This window comes from Arachis stenosperma, chromosome 7 (genome assembly GCF_014773155.1).
Source record: "Arachis stenosperma cultivar V10309 chromosome 7, arast.V10309.gnm1.PFL2, whole genome shotgun sequence".
NCBI classification, from domain to species: domain Eukaryota; kingdom Viridiplantae; phylum Streptophyta; class Magnoliopsida; order Fabales; family Fabaceae; genus Arachis; species Arachis stenosperma.
The window spans coordinates 49,840,998-49,859,924 of NC_080383.1; the positions used below are offsets into that span (position 1 = coordinate 49,840,998).

The following is an 18,927-nucleotide window of genomic DNA, read 5'->3' on the forward strand; positions in this document are numbered from 1 at the left end:
CAATATACACCATGCCATTTTCGTCTTCCTTGGGAGGTTGTGCACATTCTTTTATAATTTTAACTTCATGTCCAAGGGGAGAGGATTCCATTGTAGAGAGAAACTCATCCATGATTGAATCCATCTCTTGATAAGCTTCTTCCAAATCTCCAACAATGGTATGCTTTGGAGGTTGCGCACCCTCCTTAACATCAATATCAAGCTTCTTGGAAGAGTGCTCCATGATGCTACATTCCCGTGGACTTTCCACATCTCCCAAATCTTCAACCACTTCTCCCTTTTCTTCAATGATCATTGGCTCCTCCAATTGTTCCAACACAAAATTTGACTCCTCCTTCTCCACCGGATTTTCCACTTTCTCCTTCATGCTTTGTTCTTCTTTTGACTTTTCACATGAGGCTACGGAATTACCTTGAGTCTTCAAACATTGGTGGGCTAAAGTGTGCACCACCTTGGTCAAATTGGTCACAAACTCAAGTTTATCCCGCTTCATGGCTTCTTGTCCTTGGAGTAACAAAGTGAGAGGGTCGTCTATTGGGGCTTGTGGTGGGTAGGAAGGTTCATTATTTTGGGAGGATGGTTTATGGTAGGAAGGTGGTTCTTCTTGGTGAGATTGTGGAGGTGGTGTGCATCGAGGTGGTTTTTGGTAGTAGTGATCTTGGAATTTTGGTTCCATGTATGGCTAATGTGGTTCAAAAGTTGGATGGTATGTTGAATATGGATTGGGTTCATATGGAAGCGTTTGGTGAAAATAGGCTTGTGAGCATGGTTGAGAGTTATGTTGAGGATATGGTTCATAGACATATGGTGGTGGTTCTTGAAAGTCACAAAGTGATTCACCATAGCCATTGGATTGATATGCATCATAGAATGGCTCTTCTTTATAGTGCATTGGTGGAGGTTGTTGCCATGAAGAATGATCATATGCATATGGTTCCTCCCACCTTTGATTGTCCCATCCTTGATGCACATCTTCATTGTAGTCCTCATTACCTACAACATAATTGTAATCACACTCATAGCCAAAGTGAGAATTCATGATAGCAAGAGGAAAATGAAAACAAAATCAAATAAGAAGCAAGAAAATTAAATCCTAAAACTAGTAAGAGCTAACAAAAGCAAACATATTCACACTATTCACATATATACAATAACCAATAACATAACACCATTGCAATTCCCCAGCAACGGCGCCATTTTGATGATTGGATTTTTGACAATTTAGAATTTCACTAATAAAATCTCGTTGTAAAGTATAGTTTCTAAACCAAACAATAATCCTTTCATACAAAAAGTTGTTTGTCACTAGTACAAACCCCTAAAATTTATAAACCGAAGTATTCAAACCTCGGGTCGTTCTCCCTAGGAATTACAATAAAGTGTCTTGTTATTGGTTATGAGTTATTTTGGGGTTTTGGATAAGAGGCATGAAAGTAAATGACAATGAAAATAAACTAACAACTAACAAAGCTCTTGGCAAGATGTGAGAACTAGAAATCCTATCCTAGTTACCTTTCTCAATTGTGATGAGAATTGTTCATTGCTACCACTTAGTTAACCTCTAACTATGGAGGGAAGTCAAGTGGATGAATCAATTTGATTCCTCAAGCCCTAATCATCTCCTAAAGGAATGACTAGCTTTAGAGATATTCAAATTAATTAGCAACTTCTAATTATCAATCAACAAAGGAATTAGATAACTCAAGAGTCACTAATTACTCTCCCTAGGCCAAGAGGAACAAAACCTACACTATATCTAGAAGAGACATTTCATCAAACACATAGAGTGCAATACAAGTAAACATTATTAAATGCAAGAATTAAAGGAATCTACAACTACAAAAACAAGAGATCAACAATAGGAAAGCAATGAAGAACAATTATTATGAATTACCTCTTATTGAATTGAAAGAAAATGAAAGTATCAATAGTAGATCTACAACAAAGTATAAGAGCAATATAAAGGAAATTACAACAAGGAGTAGAAGAATGATGAATGTAACAACAAAGAATTGGGAAGTAGAAGTAGGAGAGAAGATGAATCAAAACCTAGATCTAAGAACTAAACCTAATCCTAATTCTAGAGAGAAGTGAGAGCTTCTCTCTCTAAAACTCTAAACTAATCCTAAGTATCTTCTATATTATTCATTAATTGATTGGTTGATCAATTCCTTCCCCTTAATCCTTCATCCTTTTATTCCTTTCCTTAGCAATTGGCGCCAAAAATGGGTTCAGAAACCCTCTCAAATCGCCAGGCACGTGCTGCATTAATGAGGTCATGTGCTGTCATCGACGCGTGCGCGCACGGTACGCGTGCGCGTCCCTGGCTTGTTTCGCAATGTGCGCGCGAGCGCCTTGTGCGCGTGCGCGTGCATGGCCTAGATCAATTCTTTGGCTTTTTGTGCTTCTCTCCACTTGCATGCTTTCTTCCTTGCTCCCTTGATCCATGCCTAACCTATTTCATCCTGAGATTACTAGCAAACACATCAAGGCATCTTATAGAATCAAAGAGGAACTAGAATTCATCAAAACAAGGCTTAAAAAGCATGTTTTTACAATTAAGCACAAATATGGGAGAGATTACAAAACCATATCAATTCATAGGTTAAATGCGAGAAAAGGTTATCAAAATACCCTAAATTCAATACAAGATGAACCCTAAAAATGGGGTTTATCAATAAGTTTACTCCGTCATGTTTCAGTCAGGGCATGATGGGCAAGAGACTTGATTGGATGCTTTGAAAGAAGTAAGCAAGGGTTTAGTAATTAAGTTTAAGTTTTAATTAATCTTTTGAAAGTTTACCTTATCGAACTTTAAATCATGGTTTTAGAATCAAGTTAGCGTAATTTTTAATTAACCTTTTGAAAGGCTATTGTATCAAATTTGAAATCATCATCTCAGAAACTGTCAACTGTAATAATTGACAGACGTTAACATCTAACTTAATAATACAAACACGACGACGCGCACAGGCATTAACTGATAAAATTAACTTAAAAATGCGAACACGATTAACCTCAAAACATTAACTAATAAAATTAACCTAAACATACAGAATATGACCCTGTCTACCACAAAAACGATATATCCAAGAACCACACATTTCTCATGAATCCATTTCATTGATGTATCGGATCAATTTGGGGCGACTTTTCGATGTTCACCACAAGGAGGATTAGCGACCAATGTCGGTCCCAAAAAAGCAGGCCATGTCTTTGGATCGCCTAATGGTACGAACTCAAATCTGTAGACCTTACAAACTTCTGTCATGTTATACACATCAATCACATACAACTGCCAATCGAGATGTTGGTTGGCACAACAAGCAATAACATGGCGACATGGTAGTTGTTCCACCTGAAACTGCCCACAGTCACAGGTTCATCGTGCATGATCAATTGCCAACACCTATCCATTAGGCATTTCATGCACCTCAAACACCTCATTTCGTCTATCAAACTGGCACAACTATATTTCCAACACGTTGCGTATTTGCTTCTATCCCCTATTATGGAAAAGTAGAGAAAGTAAATCCGGCCCGCTTGCAATCGTGAGCCTCGACACTCTTTTGCGTAAATAGCTCGTTTAACTGATAATATATTTCTCGGACGAGCGCCAACACAGGGAGGTTTCAATCAACCTTTAGCACTGAATTAATGCACTCAACAAGGTTTGTCGTCATGTGGCCCCATCAATGTCCCTTGTCAAATGCCAATACCCAATTACTAGGTCCAATGGCATCGCACCACCGGGCATATGCCTCGCCTCCTCTTGTAACCTCTTATAGTTGATGTTGTAATCCTCCAATGTCCTTAAATACCTTATGTTGACAAGAAATTTTTGCAAGTACAAAACTTTGAATGCCCTTGAGAAGTTGCTACTTATGTGTCTAATACAAAACATCCACCATGCTATTGGAGGTTGCCAATCACCTCTGGAATGATTTACTGCTGCCCAAATTGACTCATGTCGGTCTGAGATTGTACCCACATCGTCTCTTCTAAAAACATGCTTTCGTAAATTACTGAGAAAAAGTACCACGCATTAGCGGTCTCTTCCTCTACAAGGGCAAAAACGATAGGCACAATGTCTTGGTTCCCATCTTGTGCAACAGCAACCAAAAGTGCACCTTTGTATTTCCGTAAACGTGTGTGCTGTCAACCTGAACTAGAGGCTTGCAATGCTTGAATACTCTAATGCATGCATTGAAACTCCAAAACACGCGGTGAAGTATCCTGACACCGTCCGCCTCCTCACTCCCATTGTACAGGAGTCGTGTTTCTATTTGGACAATTGAGCCAGGCATCTTTCGAACGATAACCGAGAACTACCATAGCGAAGCTTGGTAAGAATCTTCCCAACCACCAAAAACTTTGGTTATGCACTTATGCTTTGCCAACCAAGCCTTTCGGTAACTGATGGTGTACTTGAACCTTGACTGGTCTTCTGCAATTATAGATTTCACCTTGATGGACGGGTCGGTCTCAACCAATGGCCTTATAGCCTCAGCAACTGTATCTGAGTCTAACATGGAATGATCCTGTGAAATCATTCCCATGGTGCATGTGTGCCTACCATTGTATCTGTGTATCTCCCAATAACTATTTTTCTGTATCAAGCTGGCTCGGATAAGCTAGTCGCACCCATGCCCATACGTCTTACATTTTGCATAGAACGTTGTGGCTCAAACTCATAGACATTTTATTTGACTTCTCTAGAGATAGTGTAACTTCTTATTGCTACGACGACCGAGTTTCTAGAATTATATTCCATTCCGATCCTGAACTGTCCATCCTTAGAATTAGTAACACCTACACAAAGAAGAAATCATCACTCATTGATCCATCTAAAATATAAATTAAGAAAAACGTAATATTCACTCATCACATACCTATGTTTGCATATTCTGGGAATTCTGGTGCATGCATGATGTCAATATCCAAGTTACGCATAAAAGGCGGAATGTCCATCATTGACTAACTATGGGAGGAACCACTACATTTTCCACTGCTGCTTCAACTCCCACATTACCATCCTTGTCTTTGTCGTCAGCTTCATAAGTAGCTTTAAAGTCCTCTTCGTTGTTACTGTTCATTCCTTCGTACACTTCAGCTTTATCATCCTCTATATCTAAATCATTTTAAATCCAATCTGCCTCTATGTTTTCAAACTCAACATATAGCTCAATCTTTGGCTGTTGTACCTGAGTCTGCCGCTGAATATGGAATATATTCTGCATACTTGCTTCATCAATGATCGGCATAATATCAATTTGTGTTAGACCACCAAAAACTATAACGTGATTTTGGTACAGAATACTGCTCACTCTTCTCAACATATCATTCTCCATGTTTTGACAAAGACCGTTCTTAAGCTCCATGAACGTCCTGGTGCATAGAACCACAAGTGAAAACGGATTCTCACATGCAACCCTCACTCCCTCTTGAATATTTCGTATATCTCACTATTGCGATACACTAACAAGTTTGCGATACGCTCCATCGTACTAGAAACACACTCAAACAACTCTTCTCTTTGCAATAAAATGGTAGCGAGCTTTGCCTTATATAGGGAGAGCACTCAACACACAAACCACATATTTCATCGCCATCGAATCAGAGAGCGACACGTCATCAACACACCACACGTGTTACGTCGCCATCGAATTAGACATCGATATGTCATCAACACGCCCTCACCGTGGTGTCGGCTCGCCCTCCATGTGCTACGTCAGCATACCCCCACGTGTTGAAGCTTCCTATCTGACACGTCCACCAATTTGCAAATAAACTAAAAGTTTCCATATCCACAAAAAACATCAATAAACTTTTTATATTATAAAAAATGAGCCTAATTCTTTTTTCATAAATACTATGTAATTATTATATGGTTAAAAGATATCTCTTGTACTTTCCACTAAGCTTAAAAAGAAAATTTTTGAAAAAGTAGTAAAATGCATGAGATTTCGAGTCATATATTGAGTTGTTCTAGTTACCTAGATGTAGTGGCACTATCTCTATTTCTGAATGTATGAATTAACAGTGCATATTTAATATTGGAGTTAAGAATTTTGGTTCTTGAGGAACAGGAACTTAGAGAAGTATTATGGATTCTCTGAAACAAGAAAAAGATTGATTCTTAAAGCAAAAGAAACAGTAAAAAGAATTGAAAAGAAAAGAAAAATCAAAAGAAAAAGGTCCAAGACTTTGAGCATCAATGGTTAGGAGGGTCAAAATTAATCTAAAGCTCAAAAGAGTGGTTTTCCCTAACCATAAGCTTGTGGTGTGAAAGTGTCAAGTAACCCTTGAGACCGAACACTTAATGTCGTGACCAATTGCTGTTACAAAGTATGCCTAAGGCTCTTAGCACCACTGTCTGGGAGGAATAAGAAGAAAAATTAGAACTCAAAGAGTTTTTCAGTTAAGTACTTGTGGTGTTCTTGTATCAAGTTAAGCTTGAGTACAAAACACTTAGAGTCACGGCTAGGCTCAAGGTGCAAAGCACCAGTGAAAAGAAAGAGCTGTGTTCAAGAATAAATTAGAGCCTAAAGAAGAGAATCTATAATATCATCCGAGCTCTAGTTCTGAAGGACACCAATATTTCTGAGCTTCAAAGGAGAGTGAGATGCCAAAGCTATTTAGAAATAGAGTATCATGAGCCCCATTCAGTAACTAGACCTGAGCTTCATTGATAAACTCAAAGTCTTAAGCAGTATCTCTTCTTGGTCCTATGTTGTTTTGGTTGCTTGAGGACAAGCAACAGTTTAAGTTTGGTGTTGTGATGTGTGAGCGTCCTATACCCTTTTTCCTAGCATTTTCTATGTTGTTTTTAGTTAGATTTTATTAAGTTTTATTATATTTTAGTGAAAAAAATCCTCTTTAGATGCTACTTTGAGTTGTTTTGGTATTTTTATGATTTTTGGTGAATTTTGGGCAAATTTGGCAGAGTTTTGTGCAACAACAAAGAAAGGATAGTAGATGTTGTTAACCTGGACCTCCTTACATTTCAACGATCGTAACTTGAGCTACAAAGATTCAATTGACGCGGTCTCAACGGCGTTAGAAAGCCAACTTCTGGAGCTTTCTAACGATATATAATAGTTTATACTGCTCTTTTGGAATCACTGCCAAAATTGGCGCTAAAAGCCGAGCCTGGCGTTTAGCACCCAAGAGAGATAGACCAGTGCCAGAAACTTCCCCCTGCCGGTGCTGAATGCCCACCTGACGTTTCACACTAGCAGAGGACCTCAGCATACACAAATTTTGACCCCCTTTGGGGAGTTTAACGCCCATCAGCAGCCCGAATCACTCTTCTTTAGGCCTCTCAAGTGGATTTAGCACTTCTTAACCTATTTTAGTTTTTTTTTGTAATTTTTATTTACAAATAATATCTTTTTAGGTCTAACATTTATTATTAGGTTAGTATTTAAGGAATAAGATGCACCCTTTCTAGGGCATAAAATGTCATTAGATGGCAAATTTATTTTCTCTTTAAGTATGAGCAACTAAACATCCTAGTTAAGGTTAAGAGTTCTATTTATTTCTATGGATTAGAACTATTATTCTTCTATTTTAATTAATATTTTGGTTTATTTCTAAGGATTGTTTTCGTTCTTAATGTTATGAATTTGGTGGAACGAGAGTATGACCCTTTTCTACTTGAGTTCTTGTAATTCTCGAGAGAGTTATCTCGCTTGAACTACAGCTTGAAAACAAATTCCTCCTAAGTTGCTAATTACATGAACTAATTGGGATATGTGACATAAAATCCTGTTAGCTTTGGGTAATTAGGGTTTTTGTGGCGTTAAACTAGTTTTCTGAACTTAACCCTCTAATCGGAATTGAGTTACCATGAGAGTGGCATTTGACGAAGGTTAGGAGAGATTAAATCACTAAGAGATTAGAGTTTAATCACTTATGGTTTGTCATAGAATGAATCATTCGTTGTTAAAATAGTTGGTAAGACATTTTAATCCGAAAAAAAATAAACATCTCCGAGACCTTAACTGATTTCTCATTATTGATTTTACACCAAACCTTTACTTGCTCTTCTTTACTTGCTTGTTTATCATCTTATGCATTTACAACAACAACAACTCTTTTACTGTTTGCCTGACTAAGTCCAACAGGACAACCATTGCTTGTTCAGTCCGACAATCCTCGTGGGATCGACCCTCACTCACCTGAGATATTACTTGGATGACCCGGTGCACTTTCCGGTTAAGTTGTGCGAGTTCTAATTTCACACACCAAATCATAAATTTTATTTGTTTATTATTATTTTTTTTGAACCTGTTAGAACTTGATATACCATTATCAATATGTCAACAATCAATAGTTAAATGCCAATTAGTAAAAATCAAGTAGTATTTTTAACAAAAATAATTAATTATTATATTAAATAACAAGTGTACAAAATAAAAAGTCAAAGAGATAAAATACTGTTAAACAAAGCAAAATAAAATCCTAATTACTACGGGTCCTGATAATTCTCGTCGTCGTCATTTCCCTGGTCCTGCTAAGGTGGCGGTCTAGGTAGTGGTGTTGGTGCCTGTCCTGGTTCCTGTACATAGGCCGAGGAGACCCCTCTAGCAGTGGCGCTACCACCAACACACATTTGGTCATAGTACACCGCTATCTGGTACCACATCCATTGAATCTGCTCCAACTCTCACCTAAGCTCCTGCCTCAGGGACTTTGTCTCTGTATCACAAGAATCTCTTTCTGCTATGCATGCGAGGAGCTCGTTATACCTCTCCTAAACCAGATGAAGTTGGTGATCTTGTCTTGAAGGCTTTGGGTGAGACTGTGAACCTGCTCCCGCAAATTAATGTCCTCGAGATCGGCAGGGTTGGTGGATGAGGTGGACGAAGCCCTCAAGGTGGTGCTACGTAGGTTGCTGGCGAAGAACCAGCTCAACCCGTAGACACAATTTTTTTTTAGCTCAGATGCAGTCTGGCACCAAACTGCATTAGGATCGATGACGAAGCAGATGAGTTATTGCCATCCTCCTACTCTGCTGTGATTGTTGGATCACAACCTCCAATTTTTGCGTGTAGGATTTCTACCACATTATATGCAAAAGTGATTAGGACAACAATTAAATAAAAAAGAAAATCATGACGTTTACTCACATAATAATCCCCACAATCATATAATAATCTACCATTGTCGCCTTACGATCCAACAACTTAGACTACACGTATTGAAAAAATAGGTTAAATCAAGTGATAATTAGTTCAAAAATAAAAGATAAAATGAACATAACATATTAAAGCAAAGTACATACTAGGCTGGCCTTTGTCTTCATGAAAGTTGTTGACCTGCCAGTATACTTGGACAACCTGACTGATGCCCTATTGGCGTTATTTATGGGATCGTGAGTCTTCTCCCAAATAAGTTTCTCCTGCATAAGGAAAAACTTAGCATTAGGTAATCAAAATTAAAAACATAAACAAAACATAATATAGAAACTAACTAAAGTTTTGTAAGTAGAGGTTTTACCACCCACTTATGAAATTATCGCTCTTTGGTCTTTGCAGAGATCTTCTTGTAGTTCGATCATGAGTGGTCGTACACCAGTTTAATGACATTAGTATATTCCTGTGTACAAGTGTTATTATCCGGTGCAAACCTATTGATGAAGAACTAAAGATGAGTAAATATAAACATTGTTTAAGAATTTTAAAATAAATTACATTTAAAACCAATTAAATTAGTGCCCACGTGGTCAATCCATCACTTATTTACAAGAGTCTATCATATAGATATGAAATATAATATACTAAAAGGGTCTAAGTCTGGGATAATATATGTTATATAGATGTCTGACTAATGTTTTAATGTACATATATTTGTCTAGCTTAACTATTTAAGATCTATGTTTATTCTCCTTATTCTGCTTTATAACTTATTATGCATGACAGATAATCATTATAATGAGTATTGAAAGAAAAATTTACTCCGAAATTACACCCACATTTTCTAATGACAAATTAGACTTATGTATTATTTAATAAAGAGTTAGAGTTATAGAGACATACGTAGTAACATCTTGCCTTTAGTATGCTCATAAGGTGCTAGAAGTTGGATCGTTATAATATTACTCTGAGGTGTCAGTTTTTCACTTTTTATACTGCTAAAAATTTTGGCAAGATCAAATTAGGAGATAAAAGATGTGTAACATCATTGGTATAGGAGATGTGTAGATTGAAACCAACATAGGATGCAAGATGTAGTTGAAGAATGTTAGGCATGCGCTACATATGCAGTTCAGTCTTATTTTAGTGAATGTAGTAGATCGAGAAGGTTATTGTACTTTTTTTGGTAGTGGAAAATGTAAGATTACCAAAAAGGTTCTCATTCTTACTAAAGAAGACAATAGTCTTACTAGTATCTACTGGTTGCAAACAATGTTGTGTAAAGAAGAGGTGAATGTGGCTAATGATTCCTCCTCTGATTTGTGCAATATGTATCTTGGTCATTTAAGCAAGAAAGAACTTATGATCTTAACCATGAAGCACTCACTTCCAGCGAAAGGTACAACTTTAAATATTTGTACTCATTATTTTGTACTCATGGTGACATAGATAAAAAAAATTATATAGAACAACCAGAGGATTTCGAGGTTAAAGGAAATGAGCATCTTGTATGCAAATTGAAGAATAATATGGACTGAAGCAAGTGCCAAGGTAGTGGAATACGAAGCTTGATTCTTTCATGGAAATTCATGGGTATAGTAAGACTTCTTCTGATCATTGTGTGTTATGTCAAGAAATTCTCTGATGGTGAATTTATAATTCTTTTAGCATGAGTATCACTCGTGACAGGAAGAATGAAAAACTGTGGTTGTCGCACCAAAAGTATATTGAGAATGTTTTAAAGAGGTTTAGTATGAATAATTTCAAACTTGTTAGTACTCCACTTGCTAGCCATTTCAAGCTTGAGTTCACAGTAATGTCCTACAAGTGAGAAAGAAAAAAAGAAATAAAGAAGATTTCATATGCATCTGTGGTTGGTAGTTTGGTGTATGCTATGGTTTGCACTAGGCCAGATATTGCTCATGCTGTTATAGTTTTTAGCCAGTTTCTCTCTAATCCTTGAAAAGAACATTGGCAAGTAGTAAAGTGGATTCTCAGAGATCTTAATGGTACTAACAGAGTTTATTTATGCTTTGGAAGTGGCCAACATGTGTTGGATGGTTATAAAATATGCGAATATGGCTAGGGATCCTGATTCAAGAAAGTTTACTTCTGGTTATATGATGACTTTTGCAGGGAGAGTTATGTCATGGCAATTTTGAGTTCAAAAATATGTTGCTTTGTCTATTATAGAGGCAAAATACATTATCGTTGTTAAAGCTTCTAAAGAACTCTTATGGATGAATAAATTTCTACAAGAGTTAAGCATCAATACAAAAAGTTTGTGTTATTTTGTGAAAGCCAAAGTGTTATCCATCTCAGCAAGAATCCGATGTTTCATTCTAGATCAAAGCACATAGAGATGAGGTATCATTAGATATGTCAAACATTTGAGAAGAAGTCATATGCACTTAAGAAGATCCATACTAATGATAATGATTTAAATATGATGGCTAAGAATTTACCTATAGTGAAGTTTGATTCTTGTAATGAGAAGGCGAGCTTGGCGGAGCAGTATGTACCCACTTAAGTCAGTAAGAGAGAGATTTGTTGATTGGTCTCCAACTCAATTGAAGTCCACAAATTAAATAAAAAATAAAAAAAGAAAGAAGTGGCTTACCCATTATAAAAAAAAAAAGAAAGAAGAGAGAGTGTGTATTACACAAACAAAAAGAAAAAGAAAAGAAACAGAGTCTGAGAGAGAGGATCATCACCAAAGAAAAGAAAAAAAAGGGTAAAAAGGACAATGTTATTTTGATCTTATTAAATTAGTAAATTTATTTCATTTCTTATGAAATTTTAGTATGTTGTTTCTAGTGTAAAGATAAACATTATGATATAATTTTGGTTAAATTATTTTTTCTATTGTCTGATTTGAAATACTTACTTAGTAGAGAATCTATATTGATTTCCTCAGTTTTAATAATTTATTGTGTTTATTGTTAAAATACTATAGTGCTACTAGAAATACTGATTGTGTATCTGATATTGATTTCCTCAATTTTAATAATTTTCATAAATTTTTTTATTTTTTTGAGAGTTTTTCATAATAAAAATTCAGATATATAATATTTTAATTTTTGTTATTATATTTACTGTTTAGAATACTTTTGATATTGTTTATTTAATTATACAGATTATGAAAAAATTGTTCTTGATAATGATACCCATTTTATTTTACTTCCTGTAGAAATGCATCATGTCAATTAACTAAATTATTTGTCAAAAACCCAAAAGGCTAAAGGAAAAAAAAAAGTAATATATAGCAACATTAACAAAATTAAAAACCCGTCAACCCCATTGAACATATTTTCTCCATATGAAATTCTTAAATACATGACATATACCATTATCTCAACATTGAGCAACTTATTCCACCCCCCTCCCCCTCTTTTGAATTTGTCATTTGAGCTAAGCCACAGCTACATTCTCACTACAAAATTACATTAATAAGGAAAAGAACAAAGGAAAAGAAAAAAGGTTACACCATCCCCACCAATACTTTAATTATACCCCACCAAAGTAAAATTACAATTAACATTACATGCACAAGAGAAAAAAAATAAAGAGAAAGTTCCCTAACGAAGTTACCTTACTAAGGAGAATTAGTAGTATTGTCAAAGATATCCGCAGGAGGAATGAAGTGATCCAATGACAATCCCGGCACATTAAACATAACATCATCAATGGTCCATATTTCTTCCATCCTGGTCCTACTATGCTGCATCGACAGCTCACCGAATCGGAACACGGTTGCGATTGACCGTCCTTGATGGGCGATCAGAACACCATCCACGTCTCGATAGTCGCCGATAGTGCTCCCTATGGTGGTCTCCCAATACACCGTATCATTGTTGTCTTGTGTTTGGACCCTTGTGAGGTGGGAGTCTTCTAAGTATATGAGGAGCCCACTCTTTTGGCAAAAGTAGCCGTATAGTATGTGCCTTATCACCTCAGCGGGGCCCTCGCTTCTTTCGATCACAGCCGCTCGATCTGCAGAAACCTTTAGGACGAAGCAATCAACGGTCCCAATTCGATTCTCGCCTAGGCATTGTGCGTCGGTGAATAGGCTTGCTGTGGTCTTAGGATCTAACCCCTGGAAAATGTGCATTAAAAGAAACATAAAGGTCATGGATTAATTGTATACTTGTATGTATCATTTTTTACGAGAAGGATTATTATATATCATTCTTTTTAGATTTTTTATCATAAATAATTCATAAAAATATATGTTGGTATTTTAACCATTTATGTTCAAGATCTTATAACTAAATTATAAACCATTTAATTAATTCTATTTTTATTATTTTATACATATTTAATAAATAAAAAATAAATTAATAGGCGGATTAATACAGTAGTAGCATTATTAATGGTTGTATGTTGAAATTTATAGTGCGTCTGATTTATGTTTTATTTTTATATTTTTAAAGATTTTTTTAGAATTTAAAAGAAAAGTGAAAAATATAAAAAATAATAACCTTTTTTCTTACTTGTAATTTTTTACATAATCCTAAAATTTAAAAACATTCAAATAAAAAATAAGAATAGAAAACAAACATTGCTTTAACATGTTCCTTAATTTTGGGGATTAGACTTGTATTACTCTCTATCTACTTTACCTAAAAGAAAAAGTGTATGCTCGTATTAAAGAAATTCAAAATTGCATAGGGTTTTGCAAATATACTATTGTTATACCCGATCTCAATTTTCGTGTAGACCCATATGCTGCCCTTGTTGATTTCAATTATTAAATTTATGTATATCTTTTTTGTACTTCCTTTTTCTTTTTAAAAACTCGACAAAATGACTTCACAAATTTTCACCAAAATCACATTAATTTATTTTATCATTTATGTACTCTGCGGAAAACTTTTTATAATAAAATAATCAAGAGTATTTTTATATACATTTTATCTTGCATGTTTAGCCATCATCACAAACATTATTTTTTCTTATTTTCAAAAGATAATAAAGTTAAAAATTATTTTTAATAAGAGAGTTAAATTAACTACTAAATTGCAAGTTCATTTACATCAATAAATGCTTTTTATTATTAGATAAATTTAAGACTCAATTTTTATAAATGTAAAATATAATCTAATAAATAAAAAAATATATATGTCGATTCAACTTTATAAAAAAAAATGAATAAAAATAATTCACTTCTTTGATAAATAGGAAAAAAGTGAGTGATAGGCTATCCTGAGCCAAACAACTTTGAAGGGGAGACACAAGTACAAATGAAAAAAGAATATATAGGCATGAAAGGAGGGGCAATAATGCATTGTTGGAGAGACAGGACTGTTCATTAAAGTGCCAAAAAGAAAAAGTTAAAGCAAAAGGGTTATATAAATAATAAAAAAATAAATAAAAAAGATAGAGGGTACCCTTAGGTACCTCAGATAAGCAGCAATCCCAAGATGTGACTCATGATCTATTCAAAATATTCATATAATCAAAGATGACGTCAGATTGATAATCACGTGGCATGTAAGTATGCCAATTCCTTAGGGAAAAAACAAGTCCTTATTGTTTAGGGTAAAAGCATGGGACAGTTTCTCCATCATTGTCAGCAAAAATCGAAATATACCCTTCAACTCATTCGGATTTTAATTTAATTTTTGGTTTCTCAATCTTTATCTTTGTTAGGTACATCTTGCGGTCTTGCCTTTGAATTGAACCCTATAGTTCTTTGTCCCCCAAGGCTCTAGTAATCCAACAAATAAAGCCTAACAAAATAGTACAAGTTTCTGTTTGGTGTATAACCTAACAAAATCCAGAACAAAATTAAAGCTCTTTTATTCTTTCCCAATTTCATGTTTGTACTAAGACAAATTTTCGCATAATCACATATATGAAAACCTGGTCTCGTTCTCAGTTTTCACTATAACAAATCTAAGATTAAGTAGTTATCATTATATAGTACATATATATATTTCCAAGAAAGATTTTAAATAACAGATTAGTTAACTTTGTGAAATATTCTAATAAAAACGACACTTATGTGATTAATTGCAATTGCACCAATTGCGATTAGAACATTTCTTGTTACGTGGTAGCTTTTGGTGGATAGTTAATTATTTTTCTTCGCACAATATTATAACCACAAATGAATATGATGCATAAATTCTTCAAGGAAATGTTAAGGTGAAAATATAATATATGGATGCAAATTGCAATTTCAATCCCACACATTATTTCAAGAAATAATTGTGAAAAGTAAATGAAAAATAATATATGTACTACAAAAACTATAAAAGTTGTATATTAATTTATTTTTGAAATAATAATAATAATAAATACCAATATTTAGTAAAAATGATCAAAATGTCATGTGCTACTAAAAATTTCTGATATAAAATAATTGATTTGGACATAGCAAAAATAATTATTAGTAGTTCGAATTTTGTTTTGCATATTATAAAAAATATATTTATTGTATATAAATAAATATATAATTTAATTTATTTTTAATATATAATTTATATTTTAATGTATATATTTTATTTTGATAGTTAATTTTAACGATTAATTTTAATTTAAATTTAAAATAATTAAAAGATTAATAATGTTAAAAATTAGCATATTTTATAATTGATTATTATTAATATTTCTAATAATATAAAATTATATTAAATTTTAATAAAAATACTGATAGAAAGATTACTGGGCAATTATCCGTGTTTACCTGAATAATGCGGCGGAGAGGGCGTTGTGGACCTTTAGCAGCATGAGTTCCTAACCAAGGTGTGTGCCTCCACACAGTTTTGCCATTGCTGCCAGCAATGACCTTATGGCCACCAACCACCAACTCAAGTGACCACATTCCCGGCCGCATCTGCCATAGCACGAAGCAGCCGTTCTCGGTGCTCCTTGTTCCCAAACACTTCACCGCCTTGCCGGACGAAATCTCCGTCTCGCAGCATATCATCTTCACCACCCCCGCCGCATACATGTTTTTTGTGTCCCTTTGTTGTTTTAAGCAACCTGTTGCTGCCAGGTACTGTTGTATGATGTACTTGGCCGTTGAAGTTTCCTATTTTAGTTCCCGGTATTCAAACTCAAGCGTTATTTACTTATATATATGAACAATGTTATACTTTTCTTACAATTCTACTAGAACTTTTGCGAGAAATCAAATTACGTTTTTGTGCTCTTGACATTTTATATCAAGTTTTCACTTCGAAGTTCATTATTTGAGGGGAATAATTAACCGATTTGACCATGTAGTAAAAAAATGAAAACAAACGTTTTTAATATATATAGAGAGAGCGAGAGAAGAGGGTTGCTTAATTATTAGTGCTTACAAAAGGGGTGTCTTTGATGTGAATGCTGAGAGAAGGATCACGTGCTGAAGGAATTGGAGCCAATGGACACCCCAAGACACCAAGCAAGAGCCTCAAATCTTGTGTCTTTGCATGAATGCTTCCGTAGAACGATGATGAGGACGACGAAGACGAGAAGCTTCCTCCTCCTCCAGGGGAAATCTTCTGAGCCTTGAACCATTCCCTTATGACTTCCCATGAGCTCTCTTTCTTGGAAACTTCTTCTTGCATATCTGGGTCTGGACCTTCCATTAACGGCGTTAGTGGCTGTGGTGCCCAACTCTGGCGCCATCGTGCTCTAGAACCCATTGATGATCAGGATTCGTGAGGCAGTAATGGACAATTATTATTGACTGATCAAAAGTGAAAATACGTTGTGAGAATGTATGAAGCAAAGAGCAGGAGAAGGAAAGAGGTATCAGAAAGTGGATGCGGTTTGGGAGAGAGAGAGAGAGAGTTCAGCAAAAGAATAGGGTAATGATATTTGTCCGTCTGATAGACCTATATATAGGCTGTTTTTTTTTTTATGAGTTTCATGTGTGAGTTAGCCTCAGTTATGCTGTTTTGGGGGGATTTACGGCGTTGAAGTTTTGTTTGTTAGTGTGAAGAAATTGGACTGTCTGATTTCATTGCGGAGAGAGATAACAAATCGGACGGATCGATTTGTGCACTGAAATTGGTCCTAGCGATTTCAGGAGAGAGGGAATAGCTGAAAACTAATCGGACGGTCCGATTAGTGTTGTTGAAAATTTTGAAATATGAAGACGCGGTCGGACCGTCCGATTTACTTGTTGCTGCTGTATACATAAAATAAAAGTTACCTTGGAAACTCCCCATTAGTTCGTCTTCCTCTTCATCCCGAGAGAAAACCTAGCAAGCTATGTAACTTTTCTTCTCTGGTTCTCCTTCTTCATTTTTGCACAAGGAAAAAAAAATAATAGTGTTATTAGAGTAGCTAGTATATCACTGTTAGTATAGATGATAGAGTTAGTTTGAAAATATATTATTTTGGGCATATTTTATTACAAACATTTGAAGGAGTTCAATTTGTATGTGAAAATCCGTTAGATGTTGTTATTCCATACACGTTGTCGTTTGAGGAATTAAAAGGTGTGATTTGTGAGAAGATAGATCCTCATTTATCTAGTGTCATGTATTTTGTACAAGTATCCTTTTATCCGTATTTGGTGGGTTCGTACAATTTCAAACGAAGTACGTAACGGATGAAGCGAGCAGGCATGAGATGTTTTCAATATATATTGAAAATCGTCATCGAATGTCGTGCGTCGAGCTGTACATTGAGTTCGAGCAGTCGGAAGCGGACCGAAATATTGAATTGGAAGATTATGATAGTGATAGTGAGGAGGAATTTGAAAGTCATTATGAGATCGTTGGTTTGGGTGAAGAAGAAGATGAAGCTGACGACACTATGAACGCAGATGTAGCGGAGGTGGCAAATGTATTGGCAAACCAACAACTGTTTCAAGAGCCTTCTTTCATGCGGTCGTTGAATTTGGAGGCTATGCATGCACCGGAGTTTCCTCAATACATGAATGCAGGTATGTAAAGAAAGATAGTTACTGATATGTGAACTACAATTTGTGTAACATGCCTTTGATTATTTTATTAGTTATTAGTTATTCAGTATGGACTATATTTACTAGGTGGTTAGGTAGTTAAGATAGCTAACATGTAGACTATAATTATATCTGTAAAAATGTAGATTACTTTTATTTACGAGAATACGTATCTTGATGAGTGATTGTAGCTGAGCTTCCTGTTGTGATCGATGGGGAATTCACGGTTGGAATGGAATTCAGTTAAAGGGAGGCAGTAATCAAGGCGATGAAGGATTATACCATCCGTAGAGGTGTAGACTATAGGGTGTATGAGTCAGAACCGACGACATTCTATGCTAAATGTACACAATATGGCGTAGGTTGTGATTGGTAATGATTGGATTTTTGACGGTTTAGAATTTCACAAATGAAATCTCGTTGCAATATAGCTCCTAAAGCAACAAATAATCCTTTCATACAAAAGATTGTTTGTCACAAGTAACAAACCCCTAAATTTATAAACCGAAGTATTCAAACCTCGGATCGTTCTCCCTAGGAATTACAATAAAGTGTCTTGTTATTGGTTATGAGTTATTTTTGGGGTTTTGATAAGAGACATGAAAGATAAATGGCAAAAAGTAAACTAATGGCTAAAAAGATCTTGGCAAGGGTTGGTGGTCAAGGATTTCTATCCTAATCACTAACCACAATATGAGAATTGGCAAGGATTAATTCCATTAAGTCATCCTCTAACTAGTAAAGGAAAGTCAAATGAGCTATATCAATCCTAGTCCATAAGTCCTAACTCTCCACTAATTCAATTAGTGAGAACTAGAGTCAATGGATCCCAATCATCAATTACTTGGACATTAGTAACTCAAGAGTTCCTAAGTTACCTTT

General features: G+C 35.2%; 1 protein-coding gene across 1 annotated transcript; it reads right to left on the reverse strand.

Annotated features, from left to right (window-relative positions):
* Positions 1 to 12,426: 12,426 nt before the first annotated feature.
* On the reverse strand, positions 12,427 to 16,921 carry LOC130941703 (uncharacterized). The gene is made up of 3 exons (XM_057870281.1): positions 16,451 to 16,921; positions 15,832 to 16,179; positions 12,427 to 13,236 (listed from the first exon to the last, which is right to left on the reverse strand). Exons 1-3 carry the CDS (start codon positions 16,775 to 16,777, stop codon positions 12,736 to 12,738), a joined length of 1,176 nt encoding a protein of 391 aa, XP_057726264.1. The 5' UTR covers positions 16,778 to 16,921; the 3' UTR covers positions 12,427 to 12,735.
* Between the last annotated feature and the right edge of the window lie 2,006 nt (positions 16,922 to 18,927).